Source organism: Thalia democratica, chromosome 2, assembly GCF_965202585.1.
Source record: "Thalia democratica chromosome 2, ktThaDemo2.hap1.1, whole genome shotgun sequence".
Taxonomy (NCBI): domain Eukaryota; kingdom Metazoa; phylum Chordata; class Thaliacea; order Salpida; family Salpidae; genus Thalia; species Thalia democratica.
Window position 1 is genome coordinate 77,621,453 of NC_139166.1, and position 24,572 is coordinate 77,646,024.

General features: G+C 25.3%; 1 protein-coding gene across 1 annotated transcript; it reads left to right on the plus strand.

Moving 5' to 3' along the window:
* The first annotated feature begins 3,120 nt into the window (after nt 1–3,120).
* LOC145828973 (cadherin-23-like) lies at nt 3,121–22,200 on the plus strand. Its single transcript, XM_082936718.1, has 11 exons — nt 3,121–3,272; nt 7,166–7,342; nt 7,618–7,748; nt 17,047–17,148; nt 17,215–17,219; nt 17,471–17,705; nt 19,973–20,228; nt 20,297–20,530; nt 20,634–20,922; nt 21,025–21,221; nt 22,146–22,200. Exons 1-11 carry the CDS (start codon nt 3,121–3,123, stop codon nt 22,198–22,200), a joined length of 1,833 nt encoding a protein of 610 aa, XP_082792844.1.
* Nucleotides 22,201–24,572: the final 2,372 nt, after the last annotated feature.

Here is a 24,572-nt window from a genome sequence, read left to right on the forward strand (position 1 = left end):
GGTACTCTCTAGTTTTTTCATCATCCTGTTAATTCAAATAAAAGTGCCTGGAAAAAAATTTCAAATATTCAAGAAGTTTGAATATGTGGGTATTTGTTAATCGAACATGAGTTTATGTTTTATGTGTATTGTGACTGTTTCAAAATTGTGATGTTAAACAAATAAACATAAATCATCTAAATAGTTTTTTATTTATACTGTAAGTCTTTTGATTTTTTTTTTAGTTGTTTGTATGTTTAACATTTGATAACGAATATTAAAATACCTTACTGGTTTAAGCTTATAGGCATATTTGAAAACTGCATGATTTAGGTTGAACATTATTATAATTTTATTTCAGTGTTAAATTTTTATAAAACAACTATTAAATAAATTGTTTTAATTTACTCTCAATAAATTAAGCTATTTTATACTCTTGTTTCGATTTAAATTGAAGTTTAAAGCACTTTATGTTGCAAGTTTTCTTTTGAAAGTAATAACTGAACATAAACTTCTAAAATCTGTTCAAACTCATTAATATTAAGTTGCTAGAAGACTATAAAGAAAAGAAGAATGACTTTTGTTTTTTTAATCTAAAGCACGTTTTGAGACTAAAAAGATTTATTTTAAGTTTTCTAAACCCTTAATTCAAACACTATTGGCTAATTTTTCAGTTATACTTGGTCGACTTTGAATGGAATTTATACTGTCAAATTACGTAGTGAGAAATAAAACATCGATATTCTTTCGGTTTGCACTTAAGCTAGTTTGACCTTTTGGTTAGTTCGTTTGTTATGCTGTAAAAATGAACCCGTTTTGATCTTAAATAAAAACTGTAAGATTATACTTTGATTACTAAAAATAATTTTCGAACTGCAAAATAAATTACTTGAATATTGAAACTAGTAACATCTAGTAATAAAGTGTTTAAAATCAAGATTTGAAAACAAACTAAAACTTTTATTTGGCTTTGATATACGTGCAACACAATTATAATCGTTTTATTTCTGTAAAAAGTTCTTTATATTGATTGTCAAGAAATAAAAACCAAAATAACCTTTTTGTTACCTGAAAAAAAGACATCTAAACACCAACTTAATCACATTATTAACTTTTAAATACGTTGATTAGAAAGTTAGGTTCCATACGCAATTATAACGTTCTAAAGTCTTCTTGGAAGAATTTATTTATAAAAAATATCAAGGACTTTGATGGTTTATCACAAGAAACGAATATAAACATGTATAAAGAATCGAAATGGTTAGTTTATTTTTGTTACAGTTTGAAATGTATATAGGAAAAAACTAAATAAACATTAAATTTCTACTTTTTTGTTAAACCCAATTAATTTTTTAAATGGTTGTTAATAATAAAAATTTGTGTTTCATGATATGCTAAATATTACTTTTTTTAATTTTTAGTACTATAATTTAGTGATTAAGTTTTTTTATTGCTATTTTGTAATTAAAGTTTTTTAAACTTTTTATTCACTCTTTTTTTAAAAAGTTTACCTGAAATGTTTTCGTAGTTTGAACTTTTATTTAACTTTGCATTCAACGCTTTGATTATTATAGTTATTTTTTTCCCAGAACCAAAATTTCTGAAACTTAACTATAAACAAAATTAAACTTTACAATCATGACGTAGAACTTAACATGCTTAAAAACTTCTAAAAGTTTGTGGTTTCATTTTTACTTAGTAAATAGACATTTGAACTTGAATAAAGTTTTGTAGGAGTGTACTTTGTACAATTATTAAATAGTTAAAAAAATGAAAATGAAACTAAGTCAACTTAGTATGTAGATAATTTTAAAGACTTTGAATTTCTAGTAAATAAGAGATAATTTGCAATTATTTAGCAAACAACTTATTTTTCGACAAGTTTAATTTTTAGTAAAATTTTAGTAAACATTTTAAACGCTTAAATTAACATTTGTTTTTTTTTTTTGATACTACGCTTAAAATGTAAACTTTCAAAACAGAATGAAATTCTACTCATTCAATTGAAAGCTTATAAAAAATGCGAGAGAATTTATTTGAGAGAAATTAAAAAAACTAAACGAAGTGAAGCATAACATACTCTGCCGGGAGATTTATGATTGTAAACTACAAAGAACAAAATATGTTTCAGTATTCACGATGTCTTTAATTAAACATTATTTATTACAAAGTAAACGTTCGAAGTTTGGTTTAATCGACTTAAATATAAAACGTGTCGTTCTTTATAAAAAAATATGTTTCTATTTTACAAGCTAAAATAATTTTTTTCTCTCAACATCATAAATTAACAAAACATTGTTTTATAAATAAACATTTTAGACTTTCTCAAAATAAGCATGTTACACCATAAGGCTTAAAACTTCCAACAATCTCCTAAACCTTTTACTAGCACTTTAATATAGTTTTTTAAACAAATGTATTTTTTATCAAAGATCTAAACAAAGCAGACAACGTTCTGCATGAGTGAGTGGAGTCGAACCGGTGCAATAATCGGTAAATTAACGGGAGAAAATCCGCAGACATCCAACGTTACTTGCCAGATCGTGGATTGTAAACCTAAAAGCTTACTAACTTATTAAACTGTGGGTGGCGTGATCGCTTTAATTTTATTAAATTTGCGCACGAAACAAATTTACTTCGTTTTTTAGGATCAGCAGAACATAAAAAGTGCGTAGGTCAAACATGATATTTTAGATGATAGAGACCTGAAATTTTGAAATTGCTTACAAAAGTTTGTTTAAATACCGAAATAAAATTAACGGTCCTGGAAAGAAAATTTTCACTTATTCTAGTAACTACAACTGTCAAGGATTATAAAGACAACTAGCTAAAATTTCATTCAGAAAAGTTTAGTGCTGACGTACTTTAAAATTATTTCCATCGTTTATTGGTTGCATGCAAGCGATCAGACTCTAAATTGACCAATGGGGGTATTTCTTACAGCGCAGTATCAAAAGGAAGCTTAGATGAAGACACTCTGTTTGTGGTGGACAAAATTAGTGGGTCAATTAGATTAATGGGTTGTTTAGAGGCAAGAGTTACAGGCTAAGGATAAGAGCAAGAGATTTTACAGGGAAGAGCACTCAAGCCAGACTGGTTGTCAATGTGTTGCCTAGTAACCTTTGTTCGCGTAATGGCAATATGAAAAATAAACTGACCATGATAAATGTAATTGAAATAACTTCCCCTGGACAAGTGGTTGGTACCATAAACACTACTAGATCTGATGTTGTTTATGACATCATAGATGGTTCGGGAAAGGGAGTTTTTAGAGTTGATCGATATACAGGTCGGTAAAAGATTGATTAAAAGAAAATTCTAGTCCTAAAATAAGTACATACTTTAAAATTTTATAAGAAAAAGTTAACTTTTAGTATTTTAACTTTATCAATTGTATTTAATGTGAATAACTTTTAGTTTGAACTTTTTAAATCTAGTTTTTACTATTATGGACAAGTTATTTTCAGTTTAAAATGTTTTAGTAGTATCATAACATGGTGTGTATTTTAAATAATAACTAGCCTGATTTTTCTTGTTTTCATAGTTAATATATCCTCTTTTTATACTTTTAAAACTGTCTAAGGTTCAAAGAAAACATAATATAAATTTTTAGTTTTTATATAAATTTTGCACATAATTTTAAAGTTAGAACATAAAAGATTTAATTAATTTTACATATAAACATAAAATCCGAATTTAATTAATTTTTTAAAGTTATTTTATTTTTATCTGACAATCAAAAAACTTTCTAAAAAAGTTTTTAAATTTTAATTTTTTCAAAACCCAAGGTTTAAGTAAACAAGTTCAGTTGAATTTAATGAATTTTTGTTCAAACAAAACTTAAATAATTGTTTTGGAATTTTATATATTTCTTAAACAGTCAAACAATTGTTTGATACGTTTTGTTGAATCGTGACTTGTTCATGTTTGCATGTTTTGTTTTTCATACAAGCAAGCAGTAATTGCATACCATACATTTAATCTTTAATTGTTTGTAAATGTTTATAAACTATTGTAAAAATTTCCAATTCTCAGTATGTATAAACGTTTAAACTACCATAACATTTTTATACAATATTTATTTTAACAGTTTATTACTAACAAAACTATGTTTTACTCCTATACTTGCATATAGGAGATCCTCAGTTGTTGTAAATAGATCTGAAAAATATTTTTTGAACCAATGAATGGAAGTTCCATACATAGCTAAACAATAAAATTACATAAAAGTTTTATAAGTTTAAAGACAGTGTAGTTATATTTGTTAAATTTACTTATAAACAGGGAAAGTATTTTTTTGACATACAAAAGCTTTCAATGTATACATATTAATAACTTGTTTAAACGATCAAGAAATTCGGCAAAAACAACTACTTATGCCTTCTTATTGAAGATTATCGGTTTAAGTAGCAAAAAGGAAATTTATTTTTCTGAAAAGGATGTGCTCTATAAAGCTTGTTTATCACTAAACTTGGTTATTACGTCACAGTAGTGCCCTTAAGCTGCACTAGTAATTTCTCCTAAGAAATTTATATGAAGCTACTTGATGAAGTGAAACAGTTATGATGCTTGATTTTTCTTACTTGAATAAAAAGCTTATACAGACATCCTTAAAAAATATATGTTGTACAAGCATGTTAAATGTTATTGTTTGTCTACTGTCTAGTTTTATCTGAAAGCAGTTATGTACTTATAAAACAAGTTTTAAAACTTACTATAACTATATTTTCATCGTGTTTCGTTTTTCTAAAATAAATAAACAAATTAAAACACAAACTTATTTTTGTTCTATGTTTAAATTTTTGGATTTTATTCTTTAAATATCAAAAAACTACTTGAGGTTATAGTCGTTCTCTTATCTTAGGAAACAACATAGTTTGAAAAAAATGGTTTCTTACTTATATTTAATGACAAATAAAGTGCAAAATTTCTATCTATGTTAATCTTTAAAGTTACAGTGATCTTAAATCAAGACTATCAAGAAAGCACAGTTTTTTGCTATTTTTTCTTTATTAAGTTATATCTTCGAAAAAAGGTAAAATAAGGAAATTCTTAATCAATTTAAATGACAAATTTCTTTAATATATGATTTTAAACATTTATGAGAGAGTAATTTGAAGTTGAATTAGAATTTTTTTAGTTAAGCCAAGTACTAAGATATTTGTATTTAAATTAGATGCTTTTGCTTCTGTTGAAGTTTTAGCTGCTTCATGAGCAATTAGTCTTGTGTAATTAAAAGAAAAAAGAAAAAAAAGCATAAGCTGAATAGTAGTAAAGATTCAAGAAAGTGCTTTGTATTTGCTCAAAGTTTAAATTTCGGTTGAAAAATTTACAAAGAAGAATTAAACAAGAATAATAACAACAAAAGAAATAAACTTTACCCGCTGTATACACAAATAAGTAGAATGGTAAATACTTGAAGCTTGTTTAAGTTACACAAAAGGTTCTCGACAGTTTATAAGTCTTTGTGCCAACAAAAAAATACTTTTTATTTCAAAAAGAGCAAGAAAATAATAATAGGGTCGGGCATGAGTCATATCTTTTGTTTAGGAAGTTGAGTTTGTACAACGCAGATTCTTAATTTGAAAGTAAAGAATAAATTAACACCTTATTTTCTCCCCCTTTTTATAGTCATACTTAGTTGGGTTTTAGCTCGCTTTTGTTGTTTTTGTCTTGGTATGATTTAAATAAAATTTAAAGTCTTAACTACATATACACAATTATTTTAATTCTAAACAATTTAATTTTTGTAATACAACAAAAATCTTTAAACAATTTTTGAAAAACCAAGTAGGGAAAGTACTCTATGTTGTTTAAACTTTAAATGACAACAGAATATTAAGTCCCTTGACATTAAAAATCGGTCAAGTACATACAATAAGAAGTATAAAAATACTTGTCAAACTCTAGTTTGACACAAAAACTATCATGTTAAATTACAGCAGAGAAAATTTCCTCAAAATGACAGCGGGTTTGTATACTAAAGTCTCATTTGTCAGCTGTTTTTTTTTATGGTGCACTTGTTTTTAATTTCAGATAACAAGCAAAAACTAGAATTTTAACTTCGGGCGCTTGTCTAAAGAACAATTTCAGTCAAATTTTAAGTTTTTCTTTCATAAAGTTCTTTCCTAAGTTAATGCATATAACTTATGTCAGATATTTGTTTTCGCAAACTATCTGTTTGAAGTAATTTTATATTTTTGTATATAATCCATCCATTTTTTATTAAAAATCTTAGTATTTCTTCTGTGAGATTTACTTCACAGTTTCAGTATAAAACAAATAGCTGTAAAAACATAATAGTTAAGAACACAATAATTATACGGTATTAGTTTCATTCAATATATTTTCCTTAAAAAATGGTTTTTGAAAATAAAAAATCTACTAAAATATACTGATTGTAAAAAATGTGTGAAAACATTTTATCAGTAACATATGCATGCCCTTAATTAATTTGATATAGCATATGTTTTAAATGATCCTGTTCTTTTTTTAGTTTTACTGACATTTTAGTAATTTATCATTACGCCTGTAAGACTTAATTATGAACAGAAGCATACTGGAAATATGTTTGGACATGCTTTTTTAATTATCTTTTTGTGTTGTCTGGTTTAGGAATTACCTCCTACTAAATCATTTTGAAATTAAATTTTCTTCAATAAACATTTTTTAGCTTTATTTGTGTAACTTTTTTTTCAATTTTAAAATGAAATTTTATCAAGCTAAGTTTTTATTTTAGTTTAAAAGCATTTCAGTTTATGTATGTTTTAATATAATTATTTCGATATATTTAGCTAATATAGTACTATGACTGTTCTCTCTTTTTTAAACATTAATCATGATCTAAATATTAATCGATCACGTATTTTTTGTACTAAATATTAAAAAAAACAATTTTTTCAGTTAAAAAAAATTATATACTTTTTAATAAAATATTTTTTACTACAATTTAGAAAATTTATAGAAAATGACAAAAAAAAACTAAAACTAATGATAAAAATTGTAAACAACTAGAATTAAACTGTAAAAAATTGATTAAATACCTGTTGTTTTTGTTTATATAAAAAAAAGTTAAAAACTATTTTTTTAAAGTCGTGTTTTCCTAAACAAATTTTTACTTACTTGAAATAAAAAAAACAAACAAACTTAAAAACATGTAAAAAGTAGACTTTTAATATTTTTCAAGACAAGTAGTTATTGCTCGATCATATGACAGAGAAATGGAGAAATATTATTGGCTGACAATAGCATCACGTGATAAGCAGGGTTCATATCTATCTGAAGACTACATAAAAGTAGCAGTGACAGTTATGGATGTTAATGACAACTATCCAGTTTCTGACCAGCCAAGCTACAATATCTCGTTAGTTAAATAGTACATGTTATGTAAAAAATAAACTAAATTACTATTAAAAGCTAATTGTTACAAAAGTTTTAAAAAAAGTACAGTAAAATAAAAAAATTAGTGAAACTTGTTTGTAAATATGATGGTCATTAACTTTACGTTTATTACAAAAACTTAAAGTATTTTAAAAACTACAAAATCTTGAATGTTTATATATGAAAAGTATAATAAAATTTATTTTAAACGTTAAAGCAAATAGTTGTAAAAAGTAAATTAAATATATTTAATTACAGTGTGGATTCTGGAACACCTGTTAACACTCCTATATTAAATATACAAGCATCTGACAAAGATGAAGGTTTAAATGGAAAGTTTACATACACTATCTTGAAAGCAGAAATATTTAAAATAAACTCTGAAACAGGTTAATTTCAAAAGTATTTATGTGTTTGTTTACTATTTTGGAATTACAGAAATTTTGTAAAAAAAAAAGTTTATTGAGCTAGTGTTCAGCAACATTAAAGAATTAAAAATTAAATTTTAAACTGAAAATGTGTTATGCATTTAGTTGCTATAGGTCTATTGGAACATCTTTAAAATAACTATTTATAAAAATCTATAAGTTAAAAAATAAATAAAAACTGTTCATAGTTTTATATTTTAAGTTCAAAAAGTTGTTTTGTTTAATATTAGATAACCCCTTAGCTAATATCTGTTTTGTAACGTATGCATCTAATTTTTTGTACTACTTATAACTTTTATTGTTTATTAGTATAAGTTATTTATAGTTACCGTTTAAATAATGAGTTTGTTTGTAAAATTCTATAGATTGTAATAAGTATTAAAAACTGCAAGTTTAAGCGTATGTTAAAAAAGATCCAAGCGAAACGAATTCACTGGAATATGTAACAATATTGGAAATCGTAGAACATTCTTAAATTTAAAAAATAACTTATATCAAGTAACTTTTTTATGTAATTAAACTTCAACTTGTTGTTGTAAATCCAAATTAAAAAAAAGTTATCATTTACATTCAATTAAAGGCTAAATCATTAGCGGTATATAATTAAATACATTCTCAAATTTTTTTTTACAGTTACTGCTGATATATTGTTAGGAAATTTACGTAGTAAAATTTAGTACATACGTCATGAAGTTCAACGTGACGTCGAAATTTTTATAAGTGGTTTTTATGTCATTTTAATTGGTTTTTGTCTACTTTTGTATGTACCTAGCTGAAAAATGTAGTCATATAAAGGTCAAAACGTTTGTCAAAATGGTAGGTATGCTAACGATAGTAATTAGTATTTAAACTTAAGACATATAATGCACTTGTTAAGTACACTTACAAATAAAACGTTCTGCTAGAGCTATAACGAATTCGGTTACATCAAAAAAAAAAAGTTTGATTAAAAAGGTACTGAGTTTTACTCACTTAAATCTGTTTTAAATTTATATTTAATTAAACGTTGTTTCCTTTGTTGTACATGAAAAATTAGAATTACTAACAAAAAAAAATATATAGATTGATTCTTTAACAGAATACAATAGTCAAGTTGTAAAATTTTAACAAGATTTTAATAAAGTCTCAAAGTTGACAAAACAAAACTTATATGACCTGTAAGTCACAATAAAAATTAAATTTACTTACAATACCCTGTGGGTTTATAAAAGGAAGCCAAATTAAACAATTGAAACCGCTCTCACAGAAAGTGAGCTAATCCCTATTTACTTTTACCGTTTAACTTAGCTAGTCAAAAGCTATTTTGAATGTCTTTTGTTAATCAGTAGCGCGTAGAAGTAAAAGGATGACATTTTAATTTACGTGCGATTAGACATATAAAAAGTCGCGGTCTCTATAAGAGCTAATTCCAACCGGATATTAATAAAGTTTTTAAATTTAGTTTGTCAAATATAATTTAATATATTACTGTTAAATTGCAATAAGTAAAATTTAAAATATTTTTAATAGTTATCTTAAACCAAGCCTATAGTTTGGTGAAACTGTTTATTTTTATTTTGAATAAGGGGTTTGTTTGATAAACTGATGTATGGCTGGTTTATTTTATTTCAAAAGCTTTAAATTAATATTTTAAAACACATTTAAAGTGTATTATATTATTTTTTAACTTCAAATATCGTTTTTGCTTTAAAAATCATATACACAAATAAGAATTTTATAGTAAAACTAACTTTGATATAGTTTTGGTTATAGAAATGTTTACCTAAAATGTGTTCCACAATAGTGTAAAAAACTACTTATATATATAAAGTAAAAATAATACACATACCTGTTTCAGTAAATGCGCATAGGTTGTGCTTAACACTTATAAAAATTACCTTCAAAACATTAAATTGCCATAGAAACAAAAAAACCGAAATAAGTTGTAAAATTGCTCATAATAGCCAAGAGTTTGTTTACATTCACTAGAAAGATCAAACGCAGTTATACTGCTCATTTAGCAATTATTTGTTTTAAAGCAACAATGCTTTGTGAGTGAACTTGTTTTGATTTGAAAGCATCAATCTAATTAAAAAAGAAAATATAATAAAGTAGTAATTATTTCCTGTTCATTTGATCCCTACCAATTATGCATAGCAAAGGTTAATTTTATGAGCAAGCATTCTTAAATGATTAATAACTTAAGTAAAGATATTTGCAAAAAGTAAATAGTTCAGCAACTCAAATATAAAAAAAAATCTGATAAAAAAGTTATATTAATTTTATCCAAGATAAAACTTATCGAAAAATAGATATACTTTTGTTTCTAACAGAGACTTTTATTTAGCATATTGACATTTTTTAAATTTTAGAGAAATATCTGCTTTAAACACTTACAGTCTTTTATTTTGTTTTATTAAAATGCTAAAAAAAATGATATTTTTTTTAGTTTTTGAATAAGATAGCAATTGCTTGTGTTACTTAAGTTAAATTTAATTTTTAAATGATGTTACAAAACAATATTTGTTTAATCTTGCTTTGTGTATTGTCTCAACTATTGTTACGAAATATTGAATGAAGCTTATAAATAAACATAAAACTTTATTTTAAATAATCTTGTTTGTTCAAGAAATCATTATTCTTCTGCAATTTAATAAAACCACATGTTTTTATTATATACGAGTAAGGGTTTTTATTCAATGAAACACGTCAAAATACTTGTGTAAACCACAATTCCTTTAAAAATCTTAAATTCATCTGATAAAATAATAAAAATAAAATTAGAATCTTTTACATTTTTTGTTGGTTGAATTAAAACATAAAATGGGTAATTTATCAACTAATGTTATTGAAATGCCAGTTATGTAGATAAACAAGTATACTTAACTCCTAAATAACAAAACATGTCTTATGCACTGAATTAACCTCAAACTAAATGCAGCAAAACATATAATGATTGCTCTCAAGTCTAATACTTGCGTTTAGTTCTAATTTTACAAAGTAGATCTTATTATCATTATTTTTGTCAAAAATATTTTTTAACACCTTATTAAATACAAGAATAAACTTGTTGCAATTCTAAAGGTAAAAATTAAAACAATTTTATCAAAAATGTTCTGTCATAAAACCTACATTTTGAAATGAACTTTTATTAAATACGTTGTCAAAAGTTTTATACAGACTTTTGCAATTGATTGTATCCTGTATTTTTATGTTTTTAGTAATCAATAATACTAAAGTTTATTTGAAAACTCTTATGAACAAAATCTTTCGAACTATTTTACGAATTGTTTGATGTGGTCAGACTTTGAATTTTCATTTCCTTACAACAATATGCATTTGACAGCAAAAATATACAAATTTTGTGTTAGCAGCAAGGTGTTTTATTTTTTAATTTAAAAGATATTATAAAAATAATACTTTAACAGCTACTTGTTTGTCTTAATTATTTGAAATATTAAGCTTACTTAACAAAGCAAAGTGTATGTGTTTAACATCAAAATAAGTTTAAACTAGTCTGAATAACTTGTTTAAAATGTAAACTTAAAAAAAATTAATTATTTTGATTAATTTGTTTTTATGTGATGTATAATTTATAAAATTGAACAGAAACGTCGTTAAAAAATCGTTTTTACTAAATTGTTAAAATACTGACTATTACTGTAAAGTTCATAATATATATGTTATTCATTACATTCGTATATACAGTAAAGTAAACGACTGTTGAAAGGAAATCTTTTAAAAGCTTCAAGTACTTTATTTTTCTAAATGGAATCAAAAACAAATAATATTAAAAAATAAAAACAATCTAATGAGTAATACACTTGATGTTATAACACAGTTAAAAAAAGTTGTACGACAACAAAAACAAATCAGTTAAGTTTTTGATAAACATTTCTTGTGTTTAAAATAAAATTACAGTACGGTACATAGGATAATAAAAAAGAAGAACAAATATAAACGTTCATGCAAAACTGTTACTTCTCAGCAGGAGACTAGTTCACAAAATATAATAAAATTTAGACAACTTGGGTGGTTACTTCAAAGGAAACCAAAAGTTTTAAAAAAATATTTTACCTATAAACTTTATAGAATTTTTTATTGTTTATTACCACAAAGATAAACAAATAACGTAATCGTAGAAAAGTAATTTATCATAATTTGTTGTCTTATAAACATTAACCAAGTGGTTCTGTTTATTAACAAAAACGCTACCCTAGCTTATATTAAGATTTAAATAAACATAAGATTTTAAAGTATTAGTTAATTTTTATTACGTTTTTTCCTTTATATTACCTTATATTAAATAATTAAATAAAAAATATTTTTAAATGGAATTCTTTTTGTCCTTTTAAAACAGCTTAAAGTATTTAAAGTTATGTTATTGAAAAACATCAAAAAATGTATTTTAGTTTTCACAGCATTCCCACGCTTGGTAATTCTGTGTGTTTTTACCGCAATTATGACGTAATTAAGACTATATTAATTGAACTTGTTTAATGCCAAGCTTCTGTACAACTAGACAAAACTAAATGTAATTATGTATTTGTGTATTAGGATAATTTATAAACTACTTTTACAATAGTTTTAACTCTATTATTTAATAAACTGAAACTAATTAAAATGAACAAAATGTTTTAAGACTAGAGTATACGTTAGGTAAATAATACTTGTATTTTTTATTTATTAATTCTTTTATAATTGACAAAGTTTAATTTTATTAACATTTATACGTAGTTTCTCTATAAATTAAAAAAAGACAACGTTTAATAACTAATAGAAGAAATAAGAATGTTAATTAAGAATTAGTTTATTTTTTCAAATGTTTAATTTTTAATGATGTAGTGTAAAACTAAATAAAGAAGTAATTCTTAAGTTTTATATAAAAAGTAAACTGAAAATTAGTTATGTTTTACTATTTTTTTAACTGTTTTAAATCTATTTCTAGGTCAAATTTACACTGCAAAAGAGCTGGTACCAAATGTACTTGATGGATTAAAACAAATTTCGTTCGTTGTAAGTTTTAATTAAAATATTCATGAAACTATTTAAAAACTTTAGCCTAAACTCAAGATTTTATAATGTAATATGACTCAACTTAAAAGCATAAGTTTTAAATTTTAATCTTCATTTAGTTTTGTGATGATTTCTGAGGTTTCCAATTTACAAAAAACTGAACGTAATTTTTTTATAGCTGTGTTGATAGATATATTTATCTATCTTTAAAAGGTAAATGAGTGGAGTATATTTTATATCTTAAAGTAGCTTTTTTGTTTAAAACTTTATTTAAATTCTTGATTGTATTTAAAATTGTTAAGATTAAATAACGTAATTTCAAAAATTACTTAAAAAATAGAGAATACTTAAAACTTATCAAAATTTTGTTCAAAGTTACGATTTTATGACGTAAAAAAAACCCCGTCGTGAAATGAACTGTAAATTTTTGACACAATTTATTTTTTTGTATTTTTGCATAAATCTATATTATTGAACTCTTGTACAATTGGTAACTTCATACTGAATAATAATAAAAACTTATTAAACTTACTTTGTTTACTTTAAGTTTAATTGAAGCTCCTTTCTTCTTTTAATAATGTTTATTATATAGTACCTAAATATTTGTACTAAACTACTAAAAAAATGTTTTTTTTTTTGGTTTACTTGTTGTATACATATTTAAGTATAATTAATCTTAAATAATGATAAGTTTAAACTGTACTTAAAAAAAAAGCTAAAATAACTTTTATATTTTAATTACATTTCAAAACTAGAATACAGAAATTGACAAAAATTATAAAGCTAGCTCTACTTTTTCATGTTTTCTTATAATATTAACAACTTTATCTCAAAGGTTTATGTTGCTATCAGAAAAACTTCTACTTAACAATACATAATATTATCAAACAAATTCTAATTTGACATGATTAAAAAGTATTTTAGCAAACAATCTACACAATATTAGCAGTAAATTTAAATTCGAATTACTCATAAAATTTTCGACAAATCCTTAAAAAAAATTCTTTCTGATGACAGTTTCCAGATTTTACACTTTAAATTCATAATTTTTTTATTACTAGATTCTTAAGCTCTGCACTTATGTATTCTTTTTCTATGACCTTACTGATTAAATAAATCAAAAACCACTAAAAGAAAGCAGTCGATTTATTTTCTTCGCGTAATTAATTATGACAACAATAAATATTTCAAATTGACCTTGACTTACGATTGTTTAGAGAAAAGGTTTAATAGTTTAAATAAAAAAGTTTTTACTTTTCCAAGAAAAACACTTGTGTTTTTAATTAACCAAAAAGTTATAAGCAAACAACTTTATAATAAATATCATGAAGTTTAATGCTATTTTATTTACGGTTTATTTAGGAAACTGTTTTGTATTTTTATCTATAATGCGTTTTCAAGCTAGGTAAGTTATCATAATTAACTGATCATAAATTAAATCGTTGTATTTTCACATAAAGTTAGCTTTAGTAAAGAACATCTACTTTTTTCTGACAATTATTAATTTTTTTTAATTTGTAAGGTAAATATGGAAGATAAAGGAGTACCAAGTTTATCATCTCAAGTTTCAGTGACTATAAACTTTAACCAGAAAAACTTTAATGAAGGTGGACTTTTTAATTGGTCAGATAATAATTTATTGTCGGATATTCGGTTATGGAGAAACGAACAAGATTCACAAGAAATGTCAGTTGTTAATTTAATTTTGATTTTTTACACGTTTATTTAATTATTAAGCCAAAAAAAAGTTTCCTTTTACGTTTTTGTTTAATTTAAATAAGATGAATTACAATAAAATAGTGTATAATTACAAACAATTATTTTAACCAACTAAAGTATTAGTTTTTTATCTTATTTCTTGAAACTTTACGAAAAAATTTATAGAGTTTTTATTGATCTGTTTTATTAGAAGTTAAAAACCCTTCGATTTTTAAATATTAATGATGATAAATAGGTCTAATGAAACATTTAATACCATTATGTTGTATTTAAACTACAGAATTCGAATAAAAGCATATGGTACTCACCAAGAAGCAGTAAATATTAAATACTCATTGATTGAAACGGATGATTACATAATAGATGAAAACACTGGAGTTATACACACAAGTAGAAGCAACTACCAACTAAACACAGTGAAAACAATTAGGGTAAATTTTTAGTTAAAAGATTTTCTACTGTAAGTGTTAAAAAAAAATTTTAGCACGGTACTTTAAATTTAAAAAAAGTTTTATACTTACTCTAAGTCCTTAATTATTACTATAGTGTTAGAAAAGAAGATTTTCTGCTTTTTAATTTCTTTTTAAGTCAAAACTAAATTTAATCGTTAGAATAACTATTTACAGGTAAAAGCAACGGACAAGTATTCTAATGAAGCTTTTGTTTAATTAGCAATAACCTGGGTTGAATGACCAAGCTTGCCAAGAAAGTCTAAACTTGCATTTGAAGAGAAAATTCATAGGTACAAACATCAGGAACATACGAGTTTCAAACCTTACAGAGACAGATTTATAGCAAACATCAAACATGTAAAATCAATATACAACAAAAACTTACAGTATATGTTAATTGGTTAGTAAAAAAAAAACTATTCTGTGCAAGTATAACATCAAAAAAAAAACTTCGCGATAAAAAAAAATAAGTTTTTTTTTGATAAATGTTTCAATAAAACATCTCAATTTTTTGCACAACACAACTACATGAATAATTACAGTTGAGTTAGCTCAAATCTAAGATATTATGTTTACTATTTATGCATAAAAATGCACTCTAATTAAACTTCGACACATTATAAGAGACAAAAATGTTGTAGTTAAGTCACATAATAAAAAAATACTTAAGGTTCTAACTCGAAAAAAGATACTTACTTTGTTTAGAAAAACTTTACTAGCTTTTTTGATAGCCTTGAAAGAAATTTTAACATTATATAAACTAATAACATCAGACGAAAACTAACAAAAACATGTTATTATGTATCATAATAAAAGTTAATGTGTAACAGAAACTTCTAATCCGACAACACATTGACCCGATAATCAGACAAAATAAACCGATAATCCGTCTAATGCGGTTTAACACTGTTAACTAAAATATTTTGATAGTTCTTAAAGTTGTTTATCAAAAAAGTTATATTTACCAAGTCAAACATAGTTTGATAATTGTTGCTTAAATCTTTTAAGTATTTATTTTTTATTTAAAAGAAACTTAAATTTATACCTTTTAAAACTGAGCGCAGCTAAACAAATTAATTAACTTTTTATTTTATGTTTTCAAATTGAATAATTATTTTTGACTGTCACTCGTTAAAATCTTACACATAAGTAAAACAACAATAAATGTTGTAAAGTATAATTGACACAACCCTTAAAAACACATTCATTTTTGAGAAAGCAATTGATCAACTCAATCGATTTTTTGTCACCAGAGAATATCAATTTACTGCAGCTTATATCCGCCTCAAATGTAAAATATTTACTTTATATAAAAGATTTTGATTAATTGCTTTTTTTATTTTAGTTTATCTCTTAATTGTATCAGTATAGGCAACGCATTGCTGTTTTATTGATTTTCATACACAGTTCATAGTTCAGCTTTTATAAAAACAAGTTTGAAAAGTATTTTTCTAATTTCAGGCAGAAAAGGATTTAAAATTTAAGAATAGTAAAAATAACCTTTGTGGTTTATAACGAATTATTGTCAAAAAATTACAGGTAAAATTTTTAAAACCTAAACTTTTTAAGCTGAGAGTAACTAATGTATTTGGTGAGCTTAAACCACAAAAATAAAAATAATAACTTAAACCAATATGAATTTAATTCAAATTATCCATTTACTCAGATGGAAATAAAGATTTAATGTTCTTTTTGCATCCAAATAGTGGAAATTTGTATGTATTTGGTGAACTTAATGCTGAGAAAATAAATAAGTATCAATTAACCGTGCAAATCTCAAATGGACAAGCTACTAAATCAACACAAGTAATATACTTAGTTTAGATTTACTCAAATACTAAATGCATATTTTTTAGTGTTTAATATAATTAGAATTAAATTTATTATTCTATAAAAGGTGTAGTATTTAATTACTTTCTAATTAAACTATATGTTTACAAAACAAAGTATGTGAAGAAAGAGAAATTCTAACTCTTAGGTAACAATAGAAATTGAAGATAAAAATGATAATCAACCACGATTTGATTTTCCGATAATTCGTGTGAACTTAATGGAAAACGTCCCAATAAATAGTTTAAGAACAAAATTATCAGCAAATGATGCAGATAATCAAGCTTCGAACAGAAATTTCGTTTACAAATTAGTTGGTGCTGCAGACAAAAATAGTTTGGATAAATTTACTGTCACATCAAACGGTTCGTTTTATTCTATTGCTTATATATTTCTACTCAGTAGTAGTTTTATTTGAACAATTTAAACAGGTCAAGTAAGAACATTAAGTAAATTGAATCGGGAACGTCAAACTAAACACCATTTAATTGTTCAAGTCTCTAATCAAGGATCACCTGATCAATTTAAGGTTAAATATCTTCTACTAGTATTCCGTTATCTTTAATTATTTCTAATATTAAATAAAAATTTATTAGAAGTTCTAGTCTGTAGACTTTATACTTTTGTACATTTATATAGTATAAAACCATGTTTATTTAAGAAAAAGTTAAAACAAATTTGCTACAGAACAACTGTTACGTCATAATTACTTTGAATGACGTGAACGAACATACCCCTGCTTTTATCAGTCAAAATTACCGAGCCCAGTTTTTAATCGATGGTGAAAACCCTAGTTTGCCTGAAACCCAACAGGTGTATCGCATGATTGAAGGTAGCAAGTTAGGCGAAATTATTTTACTTGTAGACGCAGTAGATGACGATATCGGTCGAAATGGAAAAATCACTTACTCTATTGTTAAAGGTAAATACTTATTACAGTAATTGTAAATATATATTTTCTTGAACATTTTTTTAAATTATAAAGACAATTTTACATCAATAGTTTGCTAACAAAAAAAAAACTCTTATAGCAAACTCACATTTTAAAATATCATATTTACTAAACGTTAACTAAAATAGTTTAGCTAGAACAGTATATTATTGTTTCATAATAAAAAAAATACTATATAAACTTAAATGTATATTTTTGTTTAAAGAATATTCTTAAAGTTTTACTAATAATCATTATTATGAGCGTTTTTTCAAAGTTTTTGGTTTTGAATAACAAAAGGCAATAGCTCTTTTATAATTTTGTTTTCATAGCAAATATTTCGAATAATTCGAGAAATATAACTTTATAATAAGCCAAACCTAATAATAGTAATAAAAGTAAAAGTAATAACATTATTTTGACTTTAATACTATTTTTATAAAGACCTCACCTCTATAATATTTTAATTAAAAAAAAAAGTTGGTCTTTTTAGTAAATGAAATCTTAGGTCGCTCCATTGTATAAAATGAGAAAATCAATCTTTTCTTTACGAACTTGCGCTATGAAGTATATTTTATTATATTTTCGATTTTAAATATTTTTTTTTGCTCACTTCCAAAACACTTTCAATTTATCCTAGACCGTATTTATTTTTATAAACTATTTGTTTTTGTATTCTAAGTGTTCTAAAATATTAAATTTTTTTTCTAATGTACTAAATAATTTATAAAATGTATAAATGTAAACAATTAGTAAATTAAATATTTTCAAATTTAAAAAGTAAATGATATTGAAATTCTTGACAAAAAAGTTCAAAACTAAACAAATTGGTTCCCTTAGTAGCATTACGTAAAAAAAAAGAATAAATGACAATTTTTGGTTCTAAGTTCTTTGAAATAAGACTACTAATTTAAAAACAGACAATGAGTTGGAAACGCGTCAGGTTTTAGTATAACTGACAATTATATGTCACATATTACTTTGCCACTTTGTAATTACTTTATACTAACAAACACTTTCAAAAGTTAAATTAAAATTGAACATTTTAGCAATGCAAAATCATTATTAGTTTCAGTTTGTTTATTAGCTTTAGTTTTAGGCAAAATTATGAAATTTTATGAAATTAGTTTTAAAATTAGGTTGACCTTAGTAAAGTTATACATTTTATCAGATAGTTTGTTGAATTTTTAAATTTTTGCAAAAGTTTAACCTATATAAAGTACAAGATATCCGTACTTACTATAAAATAGTGGTTTTTAGTCCTAAAAAATCTGCAATAAAATAATTATCTTACTAGAAACATTTATGATTTGCATCAAAACAATAACAGATGTTTACAAAACTCTTAAAATCTACCTAAAACTGATCTTTTTAAACATTGAAAGTTCTGACACATAATTCAATAATCCAATTGATACCAGTCTGCATCAAGTAACTTATACCGGTTTCAAAATAATTAGTAATGCTAATTGTTTTTAATATTTAATTACCTGTCAGATTAATCACCAATTCGTTTCCTCTGGTTTGTTAGAGATCAATGAACAAAAATAAAATTTCGTGAGTGTCATTTAGAAAATTTAATTAGTTATTAAATTTACTTTATTGGAATTCATTATTAATGTTTATTTTAGACAGACACATGCTATTGAAAATTGTTGCTAACTAAACAGATTGAGATTTTTACTTAATACTTTTATTGTATAGCAGATTTAGGTAGCTATAAATGTATTCAACAATTTAAAGCAAATTTAAAGAAATTAGTTTATGTTACTATCAAAAACACTATTAAAATAACAGTATATTACGTTTTAGCAATTTAATGAAACAGTTTATTAACGATGTGTGCAAATTTTCCTAGTAGACTTTAGCACTAAGTTTTGTAGAGCTTTCAAGTCCCATTATGACGTACGACTGTTGAAATTTGCTGAAAACAAACAAAAGCACAAACTTTATGTCTGGCTCAAATTTATATTATTAAACAAATATTCTGTACTTAGGCGCGTTAAATTTATACCTAATATTTACCTTTTAATGAAGTTTTTTGAAAACCAAAGCTTTTCAAGAAATTAGTTCTTAAAAATCAGTTACTTATAAATTAGTACTGGTTTGTATTAACCTAAATTATTAATAATCTTTTTTTTTACGACATTGATGTATTAAATAAAACATTTAGTTTTATTTTTTTGTTCAAGATGTATGGACGTATATGCGTTTATTGTACAACACTAAAAATTATAAACATAACCTTATTTTTTTAGGCAACAACGCTAGAGTATGGAGAATTGACGAAACCACCAGTGGTTTGAGCGCTGTCAAGTGGCCAACAATTCAAAATGAAAACAGCGACATTGTGCGGACAAAAATTTTAACAGTAGAAGCTCGCAATGGCGGTCAAAATTCTCGCGCTTCAAGAATGAACGTTTCAATTGAAATAAGAAACTTTAGAGACAGTTCTCCTCAATTTAATAATGACGTCATTCATGTTAGCATCGCTGAAAACACAACTGTTGGAAGGTAAGATATTAACATTAACAGTATTTAGTTATCAAAAGCAAACTAATAATTGTCAATTTTTATTTCAGCTTGGTTGCCAAGGTAACAGCTTCCGGTCCAGCCGGTATATTTTATGACGTCACAATAGGTGATTCTGATCACTTCCGGTTGGATTGGTTCACGGGCAGGGTGACTCTTTTGTTGCCGCTCGATTACGAAACTCGTCGCGATTACGTCTTGTGCGTCAAAGTGAGGGGCGGTGACGTAATGATGACATCATTAATGCAATTAAAAATTCATGTCACTGATGTTAATGATAACAGGTTAAAACTCTAACAATATAAATAACTTAAAATTTTAACAGCGATTGTTTTACAAACAAAAGTTTTGTTGTAGTAGTATAAAACGCAAAAATACATATTTTAGGCCTGTTCTTGATCAGACAAGATATTCATCAAAAATTTACGCGAATTCATCTGATCAAAGTGTAACGTCGCAATTATTTGACGAACAAGGTAACGTCTTAAAAGTGGAAGCGCATGATATAGATACTGGATTAGGGGGATCGCTTAAGTATCAAATAATTGCTCTCTCATCTGAAGATCAGGATTTCATTGATGACAAATTTTTAGTGGACGAAAGAAGCGGTGCTATTCTGAAACTTAATGGAAACCTTCTCTTTGACCATTCTTACAATAACATCTATCAATTCATGGTAAAATTAGTTTTTTTAGTGTATACGTTAAGAAAAATAGTTAAGTTAAAGATTTACTTTGATCAGTTATAGTGTTTTTTTTAATTAAACATTTTTATTAAGGTTCAAGTGACAGACAGAGGAAGTCCTCCTCTTGTAGCAACTGAAAGAGCTTACGTCACTGTACAATCAATTTCTCATTATTCTTTAAAATTTGCTAAAAATCGCTATACGGTAGAAGTACAGCCACCTTTTGTGCCTGGATTTTTGATTCCAGTAAATTTAGAAGTCGTTGAAAACGGCTTCAATTCAAAATCAAAGTTAGAATACTCAATAGAGCCGGAAAACTCATATTTTGAAATAAACAGACACAATGGCGAAATTAAAACATTTTCAAATCTAATTCCACATCAAAAAAAAACAACACTAAATGTAAAAGTATCAACCAAAGAAACTAGTTCTTATACTATTGTCAAAATAGTTCTTCTTGAACCTTATAGTGGTGATCTAAAATTAAAAGAGATATATGTCGAAGAAAATTTAAAATAAGTATGTCAGTATAGTTTCATAACACATTTATTTTTAATTCAAATTAAACAAAGATCTAATTCTGACGAATTGTGTATAAGAACTTTACTATTTTTCAACCTTTAATAAGGATTTTAAATTTTCAGGGAAAAGCATTGTATACATTGGCAAGTATTCACAACACAGTAGATGTTGACTGTGTTTACACTTTATTGAATCCAAATCCACATTTCAACGTTGTTGGATCTGCTATTCTTACCACCAATGTAACACTAGATATCAGATACAAATTCTTATCATAAAGTACGTTACAAATGAATTAAAAAACTAATGTCAATATAATTAACATAAACCAAATAAATTTAGATTTATCACTATACTTTAGTTTTATTTAAGTTGTTGTATATTTAAACTATTAACAAACAAAATTAAAACTTTCAGCTGTTAGTTGAAACAAATTATCCAGCTTCAAGTCGAAGTAGTCGAACTGAAATAAAGGTAAATGTCGTAGATGTGAATGATAATGCACCTGAAATTTTACAACAACCGATTAACATATTTATACCTAGAAATGGTAAAATTGGAACAGCTGTCAAACAGGTTAATATTCATTTAGGTGATATAACGTATTTCAAATCAAATTTAATATTTGATTTAAGGCTAAATATTTATTTTACTACAATTGTTTATAGAATACTAAACAAACATATCTCCAGATCAAGGCAATTGACAGAAGTTTTGGTCCAAACTCCCAAATTAAATTCAGTTTGAACGGTCCTGGTACTAAATACCTGAGAATAAATCCTAAAAGCGGATTGGTCACCACCAGAACTTACAAGTCACGTGAAGTCAGAACGACTAATGACGTCACGATAATCGCGGAAGATCAAGGTAAACCCCAATTGCGAAAAGAAGTGAAAGCGACTTTGCACTTCACAAACGGAAACCCGCTTTCAAAAGAGGTGAAATCCCCTGTTTTTGTAAAAGCGCGGGAAAATTTACGCATAGGAAGTTTAGTGACTGATGAAATTGGATCGCAGTTTACAGATTCTGTTGAGAAAGCAAATTTTGAAATTGTTGATGGAGATCCTGAAAGTAAATTCCAAATTGATTTTAAAACTGGTAAGTTATTATCTCAAATTAATTTTGAATACAATATAATTTCTTTAAAAAATGAAATGAACAAGCGATTGTTACTAAACTAATTGTTATTTAAAGTAAGCTATAAAAGTATTATAAAAAACTAGTAGTTTTCTTGAATATAAACCACTTTTTAGGAGCTTTATATACTCGAAAAAGTTTGGATAGAGAAAAACAAGATACTTACCAGTTACAAGTGAGAATATTAGAACAAAACAGAAACTCAATCGCTTCAGTAACTGTTTTTGTTAATATTCAAGACGAAAACGATAATCCACCTATTTTTCAAAATAGCTTTTATTCAGTAAACATTAAAGAAAACTTGCCATCTAAATCGTTTGTTATCAGAGTAAGTTGATGTTAACTAGATATTTTTTTATTAAAAATAAAGTTGTTTTAAGTTTTAATTTATTTATGTTATAATAGTTTTTATTTACAGTATAATCTGAGCTATACTCAACAAACTTTTCTTAAAAGATTGATTGTGAATGTGATCATGAATTTTTTACAGTTTATTTTATCCTTTAATTTTGCTGTAACTCAACCTTAAGCTATACAAATGACATTGTTTTGCCTAAAGTTTGAAGCTTAAGTTTTAAAAGTGCGCATGAAATATGCGATTTAAAAATAATAGTTTTATATTTATTTAGGTACAAGCTACTGATGCAGACATAGAAAGCAACGCAATGATCAAATATACAATTCTATCCGGACACGAAAGTTTCGAAGTTGATGAAAATAGCGGAGTCATATCAACATCTGGTAATATTGACAGAGAAGAAGTTTCTCAGTTTATATTTACAGTAAGAGCAAGTGATTGTGGAAACCAGTCAATGTTTTCAGATGCTGAAGTTGTTGTTTTTGTTGATGATGTTAATGATAATCCTCCATTTTTCTCTAATGTAAGTGTTTTTGTTAAAGTAAACATATCAGTGGAACCTTAAAAGCTCATATTTTCGTATAAAGTAACTAAAATTCACGATTTTTTTTTCAATGGTTTATGTTTAAGTTTTTATTATTATTATTTTTACTAGAAAGTAATGTCTTAAGAAGAACTTAACCTTTAGTAAAATGTTATTAATGCAGAAAAATGAAGTGTTATCTGTATGCACTCTAATTGAGCCTGGATCAAAAATAGGTCAAGTAAGAGCTTACGATTTAGATGTTACTGATCAAAATAGTTTGAAATACTTCATTGAAACTGATGGTCCAATAAATATAGATAAGGAGTCAGGTTTGCTAATTTTATAAAATATTATTTTTATGAGTGTTCATTAAAAAACAATAAAGTTGAAAAAAATTAGTATGCAAAGCTTATAAGTTATATAAAATACTCAAATTTAAAATTTACTTATAAAATTTAATTTCTACAACGTTTCTACTTACAGGTGAAGTATTTTTAAATGATCTAACTGAACCATATGAAAAACGAAACAATATTTATGCAATAACAATTGTTTCTGATGGAGTATATTCCACATCTACTAATCTTCAAATTAAATTTGTTACTAAATCTGCACGAGTATTAGAGTTTCATGATTGCTCAATTATGTTGAAGCCTAAAGTTTTCCGTATAAAAGAAGATGTTCCAATAAACACTTTTGTCGGAAAAGTAAGTATACGCTAGTTTTAAGATACTTGGTTTAGTATTCCTATATTTTAACTAATATTTTTCAGCTAAATTTATCATCTGGTTCTGTTAATCCAGTAATATTCACCATTGAAACGACAACTTCTGATTCTTCTCGATTTAGGGTAATTCCCTCAACTGGAGAGTTGTTCACTCAAGATTCCATCAGAAGAGAGTTTCTCACATCTACAAATGACATCATAAGATTTGTTGTTACAGCTCAGTCGAGCTCAGGTTTGATAATTGTTTAAAACTAATTAAATGTATATAAAAAATTATGCTAAATTTTGGTTTTACCTTATAGTTTTAAACAACATACCTGATTATACTAGGTTAATTTCTTACTAAAACGTCTAATTGGTTTATATATGAT

What these genes read in the sequence shown, in the direction of transcription:
- LOC145828973 (XM_082936718.1), top strand. Translation starts at nt 3,121, where the DNA reads ATGAAAAATAAACTGACCATGATAAATGTAATTGAAATAACTTCCCCT. An exon ending in TAAAATAAACTCTGAAACAG is followed by an intron (nt 7,749 to 17,046) that starts GTTAATTTCAAA and finishes CAAAATTATCAG; the next exon opens with CAAATGATGCAGATAATCAA. An exon ending in GAAAACACAACTGTTGGAAG is followed by an intron (nt 20,229 to 20,296) that starts GTAAGATATTAA and finishes TTTTTATTTCAG; the next exon opens with CTTGGTTGCCAAGGTAACAG.